The sequence below is a fragment of the Rousettus aegyptiacus genome, unplaced genomic scaffold (genome assembly GCF_014176215.1).
Source record: "Rousettus aegyptiacus isolate mRouAeg1 unplaced genomic scaffold, mRouAeg1.p scaffold_m13_p_5, whole genome shotgun sequence".
Taxonomy (NCBI): domain Eukaryota; kingdom Metazoa; phylum Chordata; class Mammalia; order Chiroptera; family Pteropodidae; genus Rousettus; species Rousettus aegyptiacus.
Genome location: NW_023416308.1, coordinates 78,692,600 through 78,715,240, shown reverse-complemented (window position 1 = coordinate 78,715,240; position 22,641 = coordinate 78,692,600). Strand labels below are relative to the sequence as shown.

The 22,641-nt window shown below is 35.9% G+C and overlaps 2 protein-coding genes across 2 annotated transcripts; both read left to right on the top strand.

The window, feature by feature from the left end:
- Positions 1-250: 250 nt before the first annotated feature.
- LOC107507120 (olfactory receptor 52A5) lies at positions 251-1,207 on the top strand. Its single transcript, XM_016138131.2, has one exon. The coding sequence runs from the start codon at positions 251-253 to the stop codon at positions 1,205-1,207; it is 957 nt and encodes a 318-aa protein (XP_015993617.2).
- Positions 1,208-15,285: 14,078 nt separating this feature from the next.
- LOC107507122 (olfactory receptor 52A1-like) lies at positions 15,286-16,230 on the top strand. Its single transcript, XM_016138134.2, has one exon. The coding sequence runs from the start codon at positions 15,286-15,288 to the stop codon at positions 16,228-16,230; it is 945 nt and encodes a 314-aa protein (XP_015993620.2).
- The last annotated feature ends 6,411 nt before the right edge of the window (positions 16,231-22,641 follow it).

Sequence of the window (22,641 nt, the reverse complement as noted above, 5' to 3'; positions counted from 1 at the left end):
CCATTTAATTTTGCTCATTGAAAATGATTAAGACATGAGGAAACATAGAATCTGATGGTGGACTCTCAATGACTTTGCAAAAAAAGAAAATTAGTTTGAAAGAAAAGATAAGATGGTATATTCCTGCTATAATTAAAGTATATTTTATTAAAAGAAATTAATTTTTTTTAATTTTTAACTTATAAAGTCTTGGCAGGTGATGAAAGGTGAAACAGCCATACTACAACTTGATTCTACTGATCAAATCACCATGCTCATATTCAATGGCTCGGTCTTCATGCCCTCTGTACTAACTTTTGTTGGGATTCCTGGCCTGGAGTTAGTGCAGTGTTGGATTGGCATTCCATTTTGTATCATGTACCTCAGTGCTGTGATTGGAAATTCCCTAATTTTAGTTATAATCAGACATGAAAACAGCCTCCATAAACCCATGTATATTTTTTTGGCCATGTTGGGGGTGACAGACATTGCACTTAGCACTTGTATTCTTCCCAAAATGTTAAGCATCTTCTGGTTTAATTTGCCAGATATTTCTTTTGAAGCCTGTCTTTTGCAAATGTGGCTTATTCACTCCTTTCAGGCAATTGAATCAGGTGTCCTATTGGCGATGGCCCTAGATCGCTATGTGGCCATCTGTGACCCCTTGAGACATGCCACTATCTTTTCCCAACAACTTTTGACTTACATTGGAGTTGGGGTGACACTCAGGGCTGCCATTCTTGCAACACCATGCCTGGTACTTATCAAATGTCGTCTTAAACTCTACAGAACCACAGTTATCTCCCATTCTTATTGTGAGCACATGGCCATTGTGAAACTAGCCACTGAAGATATCCGAGTCAACAAGATATATGGTCTCTTTGTTGCCTTCACTATCTTAGGGTTTGATATAATCTTTATCACTTTGTCCTACATTCAAATCTTTATCACTGTCTTTAAACTGCCCCAGAAGGAGGCACGATTCAAGGCCTTTAATACGTGCATTGCTCACATTTGTGTCTTCCTACAGTTCTACCTCCTTGCCTTCTTCTCTTTCTTCACACATAGGTTTGGTTCCCACATACCACCATATGTTCATATCCTTTTATCAAACCTTTACCTTTTAGTTCCACCTTTTCTCAATCCCATTGTCTACGGAGTGAAGACCAAACAAATTCGTGACCGTGTCCTAAAAATATTTTTCTCCCCTCCAAATCTTGATCATTAGTGGCTACTTACATAGAGATTTTAGGTTGGTTCAATGTAGCGACATGACTAGGGTGAAAAGTTATATCTTCTACAAATATCTAATCTGAAAAAAAAAACTTTAAATTTTAGATACTCATAATTGAGGGTGGTATTTAACAAATCATTAATAACTAAAAACTTTAGTTTGCTACTCATATAGGAGGAAAACTTCCTTATGCTGAGATTTCAAATTATTTCCTATTTGAAATGATTCTTCTGTTTTTGGCCTATCTCTTTAAACTTAGAGATTTCTCTCTGGAAACATGTAGATAGATGTACATTTTTAAAAAAATTCAGAAAACTACACAATGTCAGGTAACTTTCGAGGACCATGTCACACATCAATGTTCTCAAACTGCTAACTCAACCCATAGCTGTAAATCTAGCTACATGTCATTTTCTGATATTTGTTTATGAATCTATATTTTTTGACAAATTTAGAATCACTTATCTATTTTTGTCTGCTTTCTCTGAAAAACTGTTTAACATAAAAATCGTATAATACCAAAACAGCAACAAAAAAGTATACAGTGCATACCATGGACTATAAAAATGAATTTGTATAGGAAAGAATGTACAAAAATATAGATGAAAATTAGGATATTCACAAATATCCTTTTTTTGGAAGCAAAAATGTGATCAGTACTTAAATAGAAAACATCCTTTGAGAGGCACACGTTTTAATGATTTCACCCAACTGAGTTTTACCCAAATTAGAAGGTTGGAGTTCCAAAATGAAATACAGAAAAGAATAATCTGACTGCATTTTGTAATTGCCTACTGTAAGTATCTTGAGTATGAGACCTGTGTCTTATTTATACTTGTATCAATAATGTATAAGACAATGCCTGAGACTTCTTAGAATCTCAGTAATAATGACATTGAATAATGAACAATTTAAATGTCTTCCTGATGTTGATCAATGGTATTCAAAAGCAACAAATCTGGAGGTTTTAAGGTTTGATGAATATCATCCTACAGAAAATCTATATACTAGAAAGTTTATTACAATATTAGTGAGGTAAACAAAGATGGAGACTTACATACTCCTGAAATAAAGTATAAGCCAAACACAAAACTGGCATATGAGAAACTGACTCCTAAAACAGAGACTTCAGATTTTTCTTCACTCTTTGCTGATCCACTGTTCACATACCTTCATCCTCTTTCAGGATGCCACATCAATAGAGATCATGACCCTGAGACAATCATGCTAAGCAAAATAAGCCAGACAGAAAATGTTGAAAACCACATGATATCACTTATATGTGGGATATAAACCTAAAAGCAACAAATGAACAGGACGAACAAACAGACTCATGGACATGGATAATAGACTAGTGGTTACCAGAGAGTGGGGAAGGAGGAGGGAGGGAGGAGGTAGATGGGGTAAAAGGGGTCAAATATGTGGTGACAGAAAGAAATCTAACTATGGGCAGTGGACATACAATGCAATTTATAGATATACACACATACATACATATATATGTGTATATAATGTACATATACACGTACATACATATGCCTTACTGTTAATCGTACACCTGAAACTTAATGGATTTTGTTAACCAATGTCACCATAATAAAAATTTTTTAAAATTTTTTCCTCAAATTTTCTTTAATCAGCTTTTAAAACTGAGAACCCTTATATGTGGGATATAAACCTAAAAGCAACAAATGAACAGGACAAACAGAGACTTAGAAACATGGACAATGGACTAGTAGTTACCAGAGGCTAGGGGGTGGGGGAGGAGGGGAGAGGTAGATGGGGTCAAATATTGGAGGTAGGGGAAGGGTGAAGTGGATAAAGGGGATCAAATATATGGTACTTGAAGGAAACTGGATTTTGGGTGGTGATCACACAATAGAATATATAGATGTCAAATTACGATGTACAACTGAAAATTATATAATTGTATTAACCAATGTTACCCCAATAAACAATAAAAAAGACTGAGAGCCAATAAAATAATTTTAAAAAGAACCAAGTAGACAGAGAGAGACACTTGGTTCTCTAATTTTGAATAGATTCATTGTCAAAGAACAAACCCAAGAAAACACCTCACTATAAAAAAAAGGAAAAGACCATATCATTTAATATGCAGAGGTAGGAAATAATTTGGGGAAAAAATCTTGTTGAATAAAGCAGCAATAATTCTGAGTCATATGGTTCTGGTTTTCAATAAAATGTATGTAAACAAACATAAACCCTGTAAAATAAGAAATAAAAATATGATGACAGGAGGAATGAAACAGCATGTTATGACATGAATACATGTATAAATGAGATAATAAACAATTAATTTATTTTAATTTTGTATTAGATCATTAAATATTTGAGGAAGTTGTGGTATCCAGTACATAGTAAATAATTGATAAAGACATCATCCTCTCAAAAGAAAGAAGAATGGCAAATATATGAACTATTTCCAAGAAGTTATTATACATAAGGAATAAGGAATGGAAATAATAAGTATATGATATTCCTGAATAAGAAACCAAAAGTAGTATAATACATTGATAGAAACGGATTAATCTTGAGTGAATTGAGGAACTATATTTCAAAGAAAGAATATAAAATGAACCAAAATATATAAATGAAATGAGAAAAACATCTATATTTAAAGTATACATATCAACCTAGATTTATGAAGAAAAAAAAGAAAACACATTCTGCGTGGTTTTGAATAAATAGTTTAATTTATCTTCTGGAGTAAGAGGAAAGGTAAATGAAGACCTTAAAATATATATATTATGAAACAAAAAATATAATTTTATATGAAGAATGTAGGGTATAATACAACTGTATGTTAATGCTATTTAAGCTTATAATTAAAGAAAATAATAGCAAGATGTCTTAATTGAGCAACTATTATTTGTATCTAAAATAGAAGGTTAGAAATAGTAAGAGTAGAAAGTTAAGTTCCACTTCTGAGTGGGTATTTATCTGAAGAAAACAAGAAAAGTAATTCAAAAAGGTATATGTACCCAGATTCCAGTTAAGATGGTGTAGTAGGTAAATACTGTGCTTGCCTCCTTTCAGAACCACATCAAAATTACAACTAAAATACAGAATAATCATTATTGAAAATCACCTAAAGTCTAGCTGGACAGAAGTTCTACACCTAAGCACATACAGAAGAGGTCACCTTGAGACTGGTAGGAGGGGCGGAGATACAGAACAGGCTGGTCCCAGTTAAAAATCGGGAAGGATATCTTGGTTGCAGAAGTCCCCCTAGATTCCCCAGCTCAAGGTTCCACTCTCGCAAAGAGAAGTCCCCACAAAATCTGGCTGTGAAAACCGGTGGAGATTGTGGCTGAGTGAGGCACAGGGCTGTGAGAGATCCAAGCATTCCTCTTAAAAGGCCCATACACAGTCTTACCTGCTGATAGACTCATTCACTCTGAGCTTCAGTGCTTGGACATCAGCTCTAATGGCACCAGGGACATAAGGAGAGAATCTGAATTGTGTGGATTCAGGGCTAGTGTTGGAGGGGCAGTTTTCTCCCAGACAGAAGTACTGGTAGATACCATTGTTTCTTTGTTAAGCCCTCCACACTCCTGGCATCTTGACACAAGGAGCCACCATACCTGAGTCTCCAGAAACCTGGTGGTCTCATCCTGATGATTTTCTGAGACCCATCTCATTCAACTTGTGGACCCACCCAAGCCATTTCCAGTGTTTTTGTTTTTTTGTTTTTGTTTGTTTGTTTGTTTGTTTTTTTCATACAAACGGCCTGTCTTGGCTGTTGCTGCAGACTTTTCGAAAGTATCTCAAAAGTTTTTAAAACCCAAACAATCAGCCTCTGGCCTCAGCATGCCCCATACCTCTTGCCCACCAATAGCAACAGCCAGCCTCAGCTCACCACTTGGCTTCTCAAGGTACCTCCAAGCCCAGCTCGAGTGGTAGCCATCTGTGGATTGCTTGGTGGCCCATGCCAGATGGCCCTGGGCAGAGCGCAAGCTGTAGCTGGACTTGACCTGTAGAGGTGCCCCTCCCAGAAGGCGTTTGGGCCAGCACACCTGTTGGCCACTTTGGACTGAGCCAGACCTCTACCTGGGGCTACATCTGAGGACAACACACCCAGAGGGCAGACTGGGCAAGCACCAAAGCCCTGCTAAAGTGAATCCTGCTGTGTGCAATCAATTCCTGCACAGCAGTTCCTCCATAGTAGTTACCACCCAATCCTTAAAACCAATCAATATGAGGGTAAGTCTTTCCCATTGATGTGCAAAGAGCAACCAAGTCTCAATTACAACAAAAAGGAACACATGACCCATACAAAGAATACACCTTGAACACCCAGCTCAAGTGACTAAGAAGACTGCACCACTGGGCCCCATAGGATATCTATTACATCAGGCCACTCTCTTAAGACTGAGAGACCTAGCAGCTCTACCCACTACATAAAAACAAACACAGGGAGGCAGCCAAAATGGGGAGACAAAGAAACATGTACCAAATGAAAGAACAGAACAAAGCTCCAGAAAAAGAACTAAACAAAAGAGAGACGAGCAATCTATCAGATGCAGAGCTCAAAACACTGGTTATAAGTGTGCTCAATGAACTTAGGGGAAGAGTAGATGAATTCAGTGAGAACATCAATAAAGAGATAGAAAACATAAAAATGGAGAAAGAAAACAAAAAAGAACCAGTCAGAAATGAAGAATACAATGACTGAAATGAAGAATACCTTAGGAGGAATCAACAGTAGATTAGGTGGAACAGATGATCAAATCAGTGATTTAGAAGATATGGTAGCAGAAAATACCCAATTAAAACAGCAACGAGAAAAAAGAATCCAAAAACATGAAGATAGTTTAAGGGGACCACATCAAGTTTACCAAAATTTGCATCACAGGAGTACCAGAAGAAGAGAGAGAGCAAGGAATTAAAAACCTATTTGAAAAAAATGATGGAAAACTTCCTAACTTGGTGAAGGAAATAGACATATAAGCCTAGAAAGTACAGATAATCTCAAAAGAGATGAACCCAAAGAGGCCCACACCAAGATACATTGTAATTAAAATGCCAAAGTTCAGAAATAAAGAGAGAATCTTAAAAGCAGCAAGAGAAAATTAATTAGTTAACTACAAGGGAGCTCCCATAAGACTGTCAGATGATTTCTCAACAGAAACTTTGTAGAGCTGAGTGAGACAGAGGCTATGGCAGGGGCAAACTCCTTTTAAAGGGGCTTGCAAGTATTTGCAAGTGGATTTTCGCTGTGATGGACCTGCTCGTTCTGAACACCAGTGCCAATTCATCTGCAAGCAGGGGGCAGCAGGGACTTACAGGGAGACATTGCTGGAGTGAGGGCCAAGGTGAGATGGCTCTGTACAAAAGTGTTGGTGCTATCCATTGTTCCCTATTGGGCCTTCCCCTCTCCCAGTGCATGGACCCAGCACCACAATAGCCATGAGATCATCAAACTGGATAACAGAGGTCACTCTGCTCAGAGGATTCTCTGAAACCCTGCCTCCTTGAACTTGCGGCCTTACCCAAGCCATATCCAGGTAGATCCTCAGAAAGTCGGATGCTCCTTGCTGAGCAGCACCTAGACTTACACTGGAGGCAGGGGCCTTGGTTTCTGGTGCAGCCTTTTGAGGCAACTATAAGCACATCTGTGGATCACTTGCTGAATCTCAACAGGTGGCCCTGGAGAGGTAGAGGCTTAGGCTAAATTTGGCCTGGGCCACTGGACACCTACTTCACAAATCCACACTTAGGAGCTTTGCTTAGTACATAGAAACAGACACAGAAAGGCAGCTAAAATGGGAAGACAAAGAAGCAGAATCCATATGAGAGAACAGAACAGAGATTCAGATATAATGGAGTCAAGTAATCTGACAGAGGCAGGGTTCAAAATACTGGTTATAAAGATACTCAATGAACTTTTGGGAAGTGTAGATAAATTCAGTGAGAACTTCAACAAAGAGATAAAAAACATAAAAATGAAAAGGGAAATTACAAAAGAGAGCCAGTCTGAAATGAAGAACACATTATCTGAGATGAGAAGTATATTAAATGGAATGAAAGAATAAACGAAGTGAATAAAGAAAAAGTTCAATTGCCCTATCTAGAGGATGGGAAAACCAAGGACACTCAATCAGAATGGCAAGAGATAATATGCCAAGACTATAAAAATAATGTAGGGAGCATACGGAATACTATTAAGGGTCCAACTATCTGTCTGATCAGCATACCCGAAGAAAATCAAGATGTCAAACAGCTGTTTGAAAAAATAATGATGGAAAACTTTCCTAACTTGGTGAAGGAAATGCACATAAAACCCCAGGAAGCTCAGAGAATCCCAAAAATCAGGGATCCAAAGAGGCCCACATCAAGACACATCATTATTAAAATGCCAAAAGTTAATTATAAAGAAACAATATTAAAAGCAGCAAGAGGAAAACATAGTTACCTATAAGGGAACACCCATAACTGGCAGCTGATTTCTCAAAAAAAACTACGCAGGACAGAAGAACTTGGTAAAAAATATTCGACATGCTGAAGATCCAGGATCTACAGCCAAGAATACTTTATCCTGTGAAGTATCATTTAGAGTTGAAGGACGGGTAAAGAGCTTCCCAGACAAAAATAAGCTAAAAGAATTTCTCACCACCAAGTCAGTAGTACAGAAAATGTTGGAGGGACTTCTTTAAGAAGAAAAAAACGTGTATTAAAAACAGGAATAAAGAATGGTAACAGCTACATTCCTACCAATAAGTACCTTAAATGGAAAAGAATTAAGTGCTCCAACTAAAAGACAGAGTGGCTGAAAGGATAAGAAAACAAGACATCTACATATGCTGCCTACAAAAAACTCACTTTAGATTAAAAGAGACACACAGACTAAATGTAAAGGGATGGAAAAAGATATTGCTTTGGTGGAAGGTATTTAAGTCTGACAGAGATAGGTAAACACTATATGATTTCACTTATATGTGGAATCTAAGGAATAAAAAGACAAACTAATAAAAAACAGACTCACAGATATAGCAAACAATTTGGTGATAGACAGAGAGGAGGGAGGTTTGGAGGGCTAGGAGAATGGAATTAAGGGTCAAAGAAATACAAATTAGTAGCTGATAAATGGTCATGGGAATGGGGAGTGCAGCATAAGGAGTGCAGTTAGCATTAATACGTTGGCTTGGTGGGGGGTCAGGGGAGAGAGAGAGAGCAATTGGGGGATCCTTTAATGAACTATATAAATGTCTAACCAATGTACTGTATACTTGAAACTACTTAAATAAATTTTTAAAATTTTTTATAAAAATGGAAACAAACAGATTAATAAAAGCTGGGGAAGCAATACTTATATCAGACAAATAAACTTTAAAACAGATGCTATAGCAAGAGACTAAGAAGAATCCTGTAATCCAACTTCTGGAAATTTAATCGAACAAACCAAAAACACTACTTCTAAGGGACCTGTGAATCCATATGTTCATTGTAACATTATTTACAATAGCCAAGATACAGAGGGGAGGCAACCTGTTATCCATCAACAGATGAATAGATAAAGAAGAGGTTCATATATACAGTGTAATACTTCTCAGCTTTAAAAAAAAAAAAAAAACAGAATAAAATCTTGCCATCTGCAACAACATGGATGAACCTAGAGTGTATTGTGTTGAGTGGAGTCAGACAGAGAAAGACAAATGCCACATGATTTCACTTACATGTGGAATCCAAAGAACAAAATAAACAAACAGAACAGAAACAAACTCACAGATACAGAGAACATCTTGAAGGTTGTCATGTGGGAGGGGGTTTGAGAGGGTGGGTGACAAAGGAGGAGGGATTAGGAAGTACAAATTGGTAGTTACAAAATAATCATGAGGGTGTAAAGTGTAGCATAGAGAACATTGTCAATAATATTATAATCTAGGTGTCAGACGGGTACTAGATTAATTAGAGTGATCATTTCAGAAGATATAAATGTCAAATCTCGAGGTTGTATATCTGAAACTAATATAACATTTTATATCAATTGAAATTAAAAAATAAAAAAAATTAAAAAGAAAAAATATATGTACCCCTGTGTTAATTACTGCATTATTTGCAATAGTCAAGATATGGAAACAATCTAAATGTCCATTGATGAATGAATGAAGAAGATGGGGCATATATATACAATGGAAATTACTCGGCCATAATAAAAAATGAATTCTTGTCATTTGCAAGGATGAATCTAGAGGGTATTATGCTAAGTGAAAAAGTCAGACAGAGAAAGACAAATGCTGCATGATTTCACTTACGTGTGGAATCTAAAAAAAACAAACAAATGAACAAACAGAACAAAGCAAAACCAATCTTATAGATACAGAGAAGAGATTGGCGGTTAAAAGAGGGGAGAAGGGATTAGGAGTGACCTGGGCAAAATGAATGAAAGGGATCAAAAGGTACAAAGTTTCAGTTACAAAATAAGTCACGGAGAATTAATGTACAGTATAGTGACTATAATCAATATTGTATTGAAAATCTGACGATTGCTAAGAAAGCAAATCTTAAAATTTCTCATCACAAGAAAAACATTCTTTTTTTTTTTGCAAATTTATATGGGGACAAAGGTTAAATAGACTTATCACAGTGATCATTTCACAATGTATATAAATATTGAATCATATCATACACCTGAAACTAACATAATGTTGTATATAAATTACACTTCAATTTAAAAACTACAAAAAAGGCTGTCTGGGAGAGGGCTGTCCCTTTAGCCCTCACCCTGAGGCCAGATAACTGAGCTCCTCCCTGTAAGTCTCTGGCACCTTGTGGATTGCTGCCCCAGTATTGGAGCTCAGAGCAACTTGACTACCTTAGCAGAGGCCTCAATGAAACTTGAGGGTTCTGGCTGAAAGCCAATGCTTGCCCTTTTGAGTTTTGGCAGCTACAGCATACCCTAATTCTGAAGTCATTTATGTTTGGACCACAGGCATCACCAGGTCAGTGGTAGTGGCAGAAGATGGCTCCAGGCTGAACCAGAACCACCTAATGGGTCAGACAGCGGGCATGGAGAACATCAGCACCAGCACAGGTGCATATACCATCATGATAGTTCATTGCCACCTGAAGAAAAAGATCAGGTACTTTGTCATCCAGACCTACCTTCTTTGCATAATGACTATGACCTGCCACAGGTATCCTTTTAACTGAACTGAGAATTTGTTTGGGGTGACTACAATGCTGACTATGATAATCCTCAGCATCAGCGCCCAGATCTCTCTGCCGAAAGCGGCATGTTGGACAGCCATGGACTGGTTCACTGCCGTGTGCTATGCTTTCGTGGTCCCCTCACTAGTGGAGTTTGCCATAGCACATATAGCCCAGGAATCAGACAGACCAGAGCTTCTCCACTGCCCTTCTCTCATCTTTGCACATACTCTTGGGCGTGTTATTTACTCTTCTATAAAACAGGGCTCATGATACCCACCTCAGGTGCCTGCTGTGAGGAATAAGTGAGAAAACTCACCAAGTGTCTTGCAAAGGTCCCAGCCCCAAACACATCTTAAATATTCAAGGCCAAGTGTGAACACGCCTGGAATTAAAGTCCAGAGAAAAAAAAAAATCACTACAGGTTCAAATGTGGGGTGGGGGGAGGGGGGACAAGCAATAGAGCAGAGAGAAAAAATTGCTGCACAGTTGGCTCCTCTAGCTGGAATCAGCCCAGTGTCTTTGGTAGGCTATGTGTTGGGAAGCATGGTAGGTGGGGCAACAGAATGCTCTGGTGGCCTTTTAGTTATTTAATCATTTATTCTTATTGAGTCGTAGTTCAGATACCATAAAATTTGTCATTTTAAAGTACATAATTATGTGGGTTTTGGTGTATTGAAAAGATTGTACAACCATCACCAATATCCAATTCTAGAATATTTTCATCATCTTAAAAGAAACCCATACCCACTGACAGTCACTTTCCATTTCCTTCATATCGCCCCCGTCCCCACCCCAGGTCTTAGCAACCACTAATCTACCTTCTGTCTCTATGGATTTGCCTCTCTGAATATTTATGGTAAATAAAGCACATGACATGTGCAATACATCCATGTATCATACCAGTACCCAGTACTGCATTCTTTTTTATGGCTGAGTAATAGTACATTATATGGATATAGCACATATTGTTTCATTATTCATTGGTTGATGGATTCTTTCTACTTTTTGGCTATTACTGGCCATCATTAAAAAAGCATCACTAAAGTTTCCGCTTGAGGTTGTTTCTCATCAATTTCGAATAAGTTCAGTCAGCATTCTTATGCATTTTTCTTCCGTCATTTCGTTTTGCAAGGGAGAAGGAATGTACAAAGTGAACATTCTGATTTACTCAGGTGCCAGGTGAGATACGATGAAACTAGAATGGGATAAGAATTTGAGTATCTAGTCGGTAATCACATTAAGATGGGATATAAACTAAAAAAGGAGGAAAAAGAGTGGAAATAGGGTAAAATTAATAGTTTAGATGTACTTCCAGAATGAGAGTGTGTGAGCTGGTAAGAAGACACAAAGGAGACAAAAATCAGCAGATATAGAATGTGTCTTACCTCTGGAAGGAGTATTGGAAATGCTGTTGAGGTGGAAGAAGTGTGATTAAATTATATCTAATTAGTGTGTAATGTGGGTTTTCAGTTATTACGCTTATTTTTGTGTGCGTGTGTATCTTTCATTATATAATACTTCTGGAAAAAATAAAGGTGAAGACATTTGGCACTTGGCAAACAAGTTAGTTTAACATAGTATATATAATGTTTTTATATTCAGAGTAAAGCTATCTTCTAATGTGTTATAATTTTTAAGCAAATATTTATTTAAAGTATTCTATATTTTGAGTTCTAGGATTTGAATTTGAGATAAGGCAATGACCATGAAGATATAGCCCCATTTCATACATTGAAAAGTACATCCTATTCATAAATATCAAATTTGAAGAATTTTTAAAATTTAAATTAAAATGGCAGTATCTCCAATATTCCTGCGTTCTGTTAATTAAGAATTTCTCCATGACAAAATATATCATTGATAAAGATATTTTGGATATTTTTCATAAACTGTTAAAAAATTATAATATAAAAAAATGATGTATCTAATGTAACTGTTAGAAGATAACCAATGAAAACTACTAATAATATTTGACTTGAGGTAATAAGATTATAGGTACATTTTCCTCTTTTCTGCATTAATATATCAAAGAAATTTAAGAGTATAGGCATTCCTGTGATCCAAAAATTGTGAGAAAAGTGTAATGATCTCTTCTAAGAAGAATTGTCTTCATCCTGTGTCATTGCAGATAAGAAATGCATCATCTACGCACTGATAATTTTTTCCATCTATCCTTAGCAATCTTTGTTATGCACAGAACTTAAAATAAACCATGTCTTCCCTGCTACATGTGACATACTCCCTCCTGGGATCCCTGAATACATCTGAAAAAATTTTAAGTTTCCATGTGATGGCCAAGAATAAAGAAGAGATAATTTTTCCCCAATTTTCTTCCTTTAAAAAGCATGACATAAAGCTGATCAGTTTTCTCAGAAAGAAATAGATTCACATGCTATATAATCCCCCACTTTGAGTTCCATTTCTGTCATGTACATGAGCGCATTCCCAATCTCTAGTGCTGTGAAACACAACTGCACTAAGATGCTTCAACACTGCCACCAACTGGCTAGACTGGATATATCAGGTCCCCTGAGAAGTAAGCAGCTAGTCCTAAGAAATGAGGTATGCTCTTTAAGCCCTAAACCTCCTATCTCTTAGGATTTGTGAGAGGCTTATAAAGTTTGGTCATCAGGGAATAAGATGTTAGAAAACACAAATCTTCCACAGCCGGGACCAGTAAAGAGCAACTTTCTCCTATGCCAATCACTTCCCACTGATATTCCTGGATAATGAGTAAGTGAATAGTTAGAAATGTGTACCAGGTCAAGTGGAGATGAAGTTATATACCCTGAGTACCAACACAAGTATAGTTAATGTATGTAGACTCCAGAAATGAAATTCCCAATTATAAAACTAAAGAGTATATATGTTATTTTGAGTCTAACTTGGAACTCTAGGAACTATAATTTAAGAACAATCATAATTAACGGGAGAATCTGATTTGGAAGATTGAGAGGTTAATGGAAGCTAGCAGCATGCTATTGAAGACGTTGGGTAGATTTGAACATGCTGTACTTGAAAAAGAGTAGATCCCGAGTGACTTGTATCTTTGTGTTATTACATCTGAAGATATGTAATTCCAAAAAGAGGAATGGTGGTTACCAGGAACATGTTGGCTCAATATAAGGAGGTCTTTCTGAAAGTGAGGGTTGTACAATAGTTGGACAGACAGGCATAGAAAGGCATCAATATATATATATATATATATATATATATATATATATGAGAGAGAGAGAGAGAGAAAGAGAGAGAAAGAGAGAGAGAGACAGAGAGAGAGAGAGAGAGAGAGAGAGTGTGAGTCAACTGCTGGGGAGCTATGCTAAAGAATTCTAATTTGGAAGGTTGATTTCATAGAATAGTTTCCCAAATCTTCCAAATTTAAAATCTATAAGCAGAAATTAGGGTTGTTAGAGGCTGGTGAAATACTCAGAAAACTATTTGGAGGTGATGGCTGGATTTATGCAGAAATGTTTTGAAATGTTTAGGCTAACAACACTACAAAATGTATAAATCAGCTTGATTTAGACTTCGGTTACTAGTTATAAAGGCAACCTCTCTGCTGCCACATAAAACAATTCATTGACGCATATTCTTTTCAACAGTAAAATTCAATTATGGGTTGTTGCTGGTACTTAGTTACTGAAAAGTGTGAAGCGTTCCCAGCAACAGTCTTTATATTGCAATAAGGATTTCATTCTGGAGTTTTCCCTTTCTGCCTCTGATGACTCCCAGGGCACTTCTCCTTGAATGTACCTATGTGTTTGTTGATTATTCTCCATGCAATATCTTGGACAATTCTCGAAGAATTCCACTCATGTTTTTCTTGATTCGAATTTCACAGAACTAAAAAATTAGAACTTTCTGTTTCCCTTCAACAGTAAGTAGCTCTGATTTCTATATGAGGTGTATCTCTGTCAACACTGCTCCATATGGAGACCTAGGCTTCCAATCTCATTCACTTAACATTGACCCTAAACACTTCAGCATCTTCCTCATTGCTCTCCTGGTAAAACACACAAGGTCTCTCTTACACCAGGTACTCTTTAACCTTCTTAACTTTAATAACTAATATTTAAAAGCTTTCCTTGCTCTTTAATGTATGGAAAAGAGACTGTGTGAAGAGCTATGTTTTTATCTGAGGAATTTATGTATAAGACTTGCTTCTTGAATCAGAATTGCCATAGTAATACAAAAAATTAAGCAGCTGCCATTCTTTATGTTGATGGAGTTAGGGCCCTGCAGCAATGCCCTATTTGAAAATTCCTCGGTGAGAAGGAAGTTTAAGGTGAGGATAGGTAGTTATATTGGTGGAGTCACAACTCTAGAAAAAGCCTTAAATCTATAATTTGTCAAAAGGTGTTGGTATGTTTTGTAGAAATACCCAGCTCTGACAGTCTAAAGTGAGTCGAGGGAAAAAAGGAGAGGGGAAGTGATGAGGAGAGAAAAGTGAGGCTCAAGGGATGATAGACTTTGGTGTTTTTCTATCTAAATATCATTTCAATGTTTCTTTCTTTCTTTCTTTCTTTTTTTCCTTTTTTCGATTTCCATAGAAAGGTCAGAGGAAGAAAGACAAGATGGAGTGAGGGAGGAAGAACTCCATGAAGCAGCCTGAGTATGTAGCCACATCACTGACATGGTGTCCAAATACTCAGATTTCACACTGTGGATATCACTGAATGTAGTAGGTTGAATGATTTTGCTCAAATGTATAATGGCAAAACTTTCAGTGGGACCAGTATGCATTTCCTCATTTATTTAAAATTGATAAGCTGATGAAGTTTATTCTCCTATATCTGAAATGCAACAAATGTGTGTTAGTTGAGTGAAGACATAGAAAAGTACAGAGGATCACAGTGTGCCAAACTTTGCTCCCTTGCTAAGAAGGATCCTGAACTGCCATGCTTGTTACAAATGGCACCATATTTATGCCCTATATGCTGACCTTTATTGGGATCCCTGGACTGGAAAATATACAGAATTGGATTGGGATTCCATTTCTTGTGATGTACATCATTGCTTTGATGGGAAATTCTCTTCTTTTGATCATTATCAAATCTGAACCCAGTCTCCATGAACCTATGTATATCTTTCTGGCCATGTTGGGAGCCACAGACATTGCACTTAGCACTAGTATTGTGCCTAAGATGCTCGGAATTTTCTGGTTCCACTTGCCAGAGATCTATTTTGATGTTTGCCTTTTCCAGATGTGGCTCATCCACACATTCCAGGGTATTGAATCAGGAGTCCTGCTGGCCATGGCTCTTGACCGCTATATAGCAATCTGCTATCCTCTGAAGCATGCTACAATATTCACTCAACAACTAGTCATTAATATAGGAGCTGGGGTGACATTGAGGCCTGCTATTCTGGTAATTCCATGCCTATTGCTCATAAAATGTCGTCTAAAGCTTTACCGAACAAAGCTAATATCCCACACTTACTGTGAACACATGGCCCTTATAAAGCTTGCCGCTGAAGATGTTCACATCAACAAATTCTATGGTCTCTTGGGAGCTTTTACTGTTGGTGGCCTTGACTTCATTTTGATCACCCTCTCCTATATACAAATATTTATCACTGTGTTCCACTTGCCCCAGAAAAAGGCACGTCTTAAGGCATTTAATACATGTATTCCCCACATATGTATCTTCTTCCAGTTCTATCTCCTTGCTTTTTTTTCCTTTTTTGCTCACAGATCTGGACCTTATATCTCATCATATATACATATCATGTTGTCCAACCTTTACCTACTGGTTCCTCCTTTACTCAACCCCTTTGTCTATGGGGTGAAGACCAAGCACATTCGAGATAAGGTAGTAAAAATGCTCTGTTCCAAAGATTAGGCTTAATATTTGATGGAAATATTTCCTCTTATAGATTTAATAGCTCATCTATTATTATTAGGCTTATGTCATCTGGAAATCCAGTTGATGGTTTTGAGTACCATCATGCTTAATGAGTAAATTAATAACATGTACATGATTGTGCTAAAAATTTCCACAGATTATTGATCTTAAATCAGAAGCAGAAGAAATTGAGGGAGATAGAAGAGCAGATGAAGTGCTGAACGACTAAATGCTTGGCTATAGGAGGAGTCAGAGGACCCTCCTTATCACCTGAGGCCAGGTCTGGTGAAATAGACAAATGTAAAGATCTTTCTAGAGATCACAGTGGAAAATAATACTTATATTGATTCTTTTATCCTTAGAGCACTAAGATCAACCTTCTTTATGTAAAATACAATTCTCTCCACGTTCTTTTTCTAAATATTCCAAATTCTTCTTTAGTGTTTCCTTTCCCCTTAAAATTCTTCTCTCGAAGACTATTCCTATTAAGCAATTTATGCTATAATCAAATTGATGATTCCCATAATGTGAAATATGTTTGCTACAACAAATCTAAGACTAGACCATACAATACTGTGCCTAACTTTATTGTTCTCAAGTATTTATTTAATTTATCCATTTGTATAAGGAGCAATCTGAAAGAAGCTCTGGTATTTTTTTTTTTTTTTATGAATGTAAAGACAAGATTTAGACTTCTTGTGTATGCTTTGTTCAATCATTTTCCTGAATCAACAGACCACTCTGGATAACAAAGATGGAGGTCTAGGAAACCTGGACAGAGATTCTGGAGGCTGGGATCCTCAGTATAATGGTTTCAAAAGTTGTTGGTGTTGCTGCTGTTTAATGTAAGGCAAACTTAATTTTGTTCTCATTAAGATGCTCACATACTTATGATAATATTTCATAAAGAGATTTTATTTTGCAAGTCCATCATAAATGAGGACAAGTAGTCAAATGTTTGCCAGAAATATATGTTAAAAAAAGCACTTTCCAATTTGGAAGGAAAAAATTATTGAGGAAGTTGGTTACATGCATGAGTTCTGGAGTCAAAATGAGCTTGGTTCGAAACTTTATTTTGCCATATTTTGCATATTTCTAACTATATGCATTGTAAAACAATTTATTGTCACAAATTCAGCTGCCTAATATATAAATATATAAATATGGAAGTATAACACATGCCTCATTGGAAACTAGTAATGATGGTTGTGGTTGTCATAGTGTGATATAATGAATGTAATGTCCTTTACATGGGACTTGGTAACTGGTAAGGACTCGAAAAGATGATCCTGGTCTTTGTCATCATCATTATTATCATCATTATTGTCATCATCTCTGGTCTCACTATCAAATTCTTATCACTCTTGTGCTTGAGTAAAAATATTGTGCCATTACTTTTCAAATAGTTTGTTAATATCACACTCAAATGCATTAAAAATACAAATTTAAGTTTTATTTTTTTTTATGAGTCAGACTTATTGACCTGCTACTTATATTTCTATCTATAGCTATGTGTATATTTGTGTCTATATAGTCATATTAGTTAATGTTATGTGATATTATTATTTCTAACCTTACATTTGTTTGCTTGTGTTTTCAGCTTCTGATAGATGTGTGTTAAAATGTCCCACTAGGAATGTGGATTAGTCTATTTCTTCTGTTAGAACTGCTGATATTCTTAATTTGTGTGTTTTTGAGCTCTGTGTAGATAGTTACACATTTTTACTTATTGAGTACATACAGATTTAAAGTTAATGTATCTTCCTGGTTATCGATGTTTTTATTTTTGTAAAATATTTCTCTTTCCCAGTAAAGCTTCTTGACTTAAAGTCTCAGCTTTATATTCTATTAATCTTTATTCTATTTTACTAATCCTGTTTTCTGCTCTGTAATTCTGCTTTTCTGAATTTTTAAATTTACCTCTGGTAATTTATAGTTTTTAAATGTCCATCTTTTACACTTCATTTTTCTATTTCTACTTTTATTTTAATTTTTAGTATATTCTATTTCTTTTCATTTTATTCATTCATTTTTCTTTTGTTACTATATTTCTCAGAACACATTAAACATCATTTCTTGAAAATTCTTGAGTGATAAACATCATTAAACATCATTACTTGAAAATTCTTGACTGATAATTGCAGTAAATACATGAATACCTAAGAGATATTGTGGGTTTGGGTTCAGATCACCACACAGAATGAGTCTTAATTATTTTGCTGGGGGAGAGTGTTGCCTTCAACTGGTAAAAAGTACATTTGTGAAGCACAATAAAGCAAAGTATGCCTGTACAATGCCTGTGGATCTCTTTGTATGTTTCTGTTCTTGATTTTGAACTTATGTTTATGTATCTTGCCAAGCCTAGTGATTTTTAATTGGGTATCAGATACACACACACACACACACACACACACACACACACACACAAATTATAAAGGAGAAATGAAGTTATATTTTCCTCCAGTGAGAGTTTGCTTCTTACTCTGTGATGAGCGTCATACAGTATTTATCGATGTAACCTAACCAGGGATTTGAATAAACTGGAACTTCTACCAACTTACTGGCCAGTGGCAGTCCTGCATGTAAGGCTTTTCCTGTTAGGGCTTTCAATTGTGAGCTAGGTGCACAAGCCATACTCTGGACTATAATCTTTGTGTGTCAAGCAAGTCAAGATTGCCTCAGTTTCCCTATTTATCTTCCAAATGTTCTTTGTTTACTTTTTTGGCCTGCCATTCCATGAAGTTTCAGAGCTTAGCAAACGTCTTGTGTGAAAACTAGCACATCATCAGTTGAGATCTCTGTTCTTCCTTTCTCACCTGGATTGAAATCCTCATGTTGTCCGTTGCCCCTCCCCCCTCATTCCATTCATTGCCAGAATTTCCAATTCTCTGTTTTGCTGACCTTCAGAACTGGGTTTCTTCCAGGAAAATTGTCCTTCTTGGACTCTTGCTTTATCTCTAGAAATGGCCGATGGCTCTTGGTAAATGTGGCTTTATGAAGTCAACTTTCTCTGTCCTCTGAAGTCTTATTGCTTCAGAATGTCTCTAATGCATTTTAATCTTTTTTTTTTAATGTAATATACATTAGTTACTCATTAGGTAAACTTTTGCTTCTGGTTACTCCTTTTGACTGAATTGCTAAGTGGGTTTTACACACAAAACATTTTTTTATCTTATTTTTGTTTATTTTAATGCATTTCTAGTTATGCTTAGGAAGTTTTGCCAATCACAGAATTTATATATGTTTTTTAATATATACAAAACTGTTTGTGATTCCTACATAAGTGAAAAATCAATTAGCAAGTTAAAATTATGCCATATTCCATGAAAAATTCATAGAATGCTCTCCTTTGAATAACTATGTATGCATTTAAAGTGAAACAATACCTTTTATTGTATAAAATTCAAACAACGCAAATTGCTTTTTCTTCTGTATTCTATTCCCACTCCTTCATTACAGTAAATTAATAGTAAGTGTGATATTCAGGCATTTTTATATATGTAGAATTATTTTAAGCAAAAATGAGATAATATCATGAATATTATCTGTAGTTTTTCATCTACAGACATCATATAGACAACACTCTAAAACTTTTGGACTTTCATTTTAAAATGCCTATAACATTGACTATTATAAAAGTATCATAATTCAATTTTTTTCTATATAAATAAAGTTTTTTCAAACAGTGATGTAGTAAACATTTATGTGTTTATATGTATGCATACATGCCTAAATTTTCAAAACCGTAAAAGCATTTTTGCTGTACATATTAATAATAATAGAATGTTTGCATCTACATACAGTCTATTCTCATTAATTGTTACAATTATGTTCTGTGAAGTACTGAAAACACTATTAATAAATTGCAACCATTTCTCCTCTGGAGAAATACAGCATTAAGCTCCTTTGAGCATGTGGTCACATTTTCACCAACCAATTAACACATAACCTATTTTTTATCTGTGTTTCTATTAAAGGCACACTAAACATGTATTTAAAATTTTAATATATATGTCTGATGAATAATACTTACATGTAGTATTTCATTATAATAAAAACTAGCTGAGAAGGGTTTAGTGTTTCCTCACCCTGGGTGATGTGTCTGTCAATGTTTGATTTCACCCTCACAACAATACTGTCTACTATACTTTATTTAATTGACTGTCATCTCATGAAACTACAGATTTAGCCATTTTTCCATTTTTTTGAGCTTCATCTCATATTATACATGTATTTTTAATATTTATCAGAGAGACCTCTTATATAGATTGGTAAATTTCCTCTTCCATTTTCCACATGCACAGTTTTTATGATTCATTAATATTCAACTCACAGGCGGCAACACTACAATTCATGCTTAAAGGAAACTTATCTAACACATGTTATTTTCTCTGAAGGTCATATCATTCCCTTGTGTTTAGAAACACTACACAGCACTTCATCACTACACTTAGGTTCATTTAAAACAGTGAAATTGCCAACAGCACAAAGCGAGGAAAACAAAACATTAAATAGATTGCAAAAACAGATACTCATTTACACTATGAGAGCTGATGCAAGAACGCAGAGCATCGTCACCTTGTCCGATCTCAGCAGTGTGTTGGGCAACATAAATTTTTTGTTGCTTTGCTCACGTTCGGTAAGGATGATGAAAATGCTGTGGGTATTGATTTGGGGTTTTAATATTTTGTAACAAGTAGATGAATTCACAAATTCAGAATCCGTGAATAATAAAATCGACTACATATACATTATATATAAACACAAATATGAATATATACATATATATCTATACATGCACACATTGTACTGCTGGCTAATTTTTTTTAATACAGTAAATAGGGGTAACATTGTTTAATACTATTATATAATTTTGAGGTGTACGTTATAATTCGACATCTATATATTCTATTGTGTGTTTACCACCCAGAGTCCAGTTTCCTTCATCTACCATATTTTTGATCCCCCTTTACCCAATTCACCCTCCCCCTATCCCCATACCTTCTGGTAACCATGAATCCATTGTCCATGTTCATGAGTGTCTGTTCGTTTGCCCTGCTCATTTGTTGCATTTAGGTTTACATCCCACATATAAGTGATATCATGTGATTTTCAACTTTTTCTGTCCGGCCGATTTTGCTTAGCATGATTATCTTGAGATTCATTCAGGTCGTCACAAATAGCAGTATTTGACCTCTTCTTATGGCTAAATAATAGTCCATTGTATTTATGTGCCACAGCTTCTTTAGCCAATCATCTATCATAGGACACTTCGGTTGCTTCCATGTCCTGGCCACTGTGGATAATGCTGGTATGAACATCGGTGTGCAAATATCTTTTCAGATATGGGTTTTCAAGCCTTTGGGGTAAATACCGAGTAGAGGTATTTCTGGATTGTGTGGTAGATCAATTCTTAGTTTTTTTGAGGAACCTCCATACTATTTTCCATAGTGGCTGTACCAATTTGCAGCCCCAACAGCAATGTATGAGGGTTGCTTTTTCTCCCCATCTTCTCCAACATTTGTTATTACATGTCCTGTTGATTATAGCTATTCTAACAGGTGTGAGATGGTATATCACTGCGGTTTTTATTTACATTTCCCTAATAGCTAGCGATGTGGAGCATCTTTTCCTATACTTGTTGGTCATTTTTATATCTTCTAGGGAGAAGTGTCTATTCAGGTCCTCTGCCCATTTTTTGATTGGATCATTTATTTTTTTGTTGTTATTGAGTAGTATGAGTTCTTCGTATATTTTGGATATAGAAGATGTTGCTTGCAAATATAGTTTCCCATTTGGATGATTGTCTCTTTACCTTGTTGACAGTTTCTTTTGCCGAGCAGAAGCTTTTTAGTTTGATGTAGTAGCACTTATTTATTTTTACTTTTACTTTCCTCGCCTTTGAGGTCAAATTCATAAAATACTCTTTAAGTCCAAGGTCTTTGAGTTTAGTTCCTATGTTTTCTTCTATGTTTTTTTGTAGTTTCAGGTCTTATATCCAGGCCCTTAATCCATTTTGAGTTAATTTTGGTGTGTGGTGATAGACAACAGTCTAGTTTCATTTTCTGAGGGTGGCCTTCCAGTTTTCCCAGCATCATTTACTAAGAAGGCTTTCTTTTTACCACTGCACGTTTTTGACATTTTTGTCAAAAATTATTTGCCCATATAAATATGTTTACTTCTGGACTCTTGCTTCTGTTCCACTGGCCCCTGTGTCTGCTTTGTTGCCAATACCATACTATTTTGATTACTGTCGCTTTGTAGTATAATTTGAAGTCAGGCAGAGTGATGCCTCCAGCCTTGTTCTTTTTCCTCAGGACGTCTGTGGCATTTCGGGGTCTTGCGTGCTTTCACACAAAAATGATGATTTTTTTGTTCCATTTCTTGAAAAACTGCTGATGGGATTTT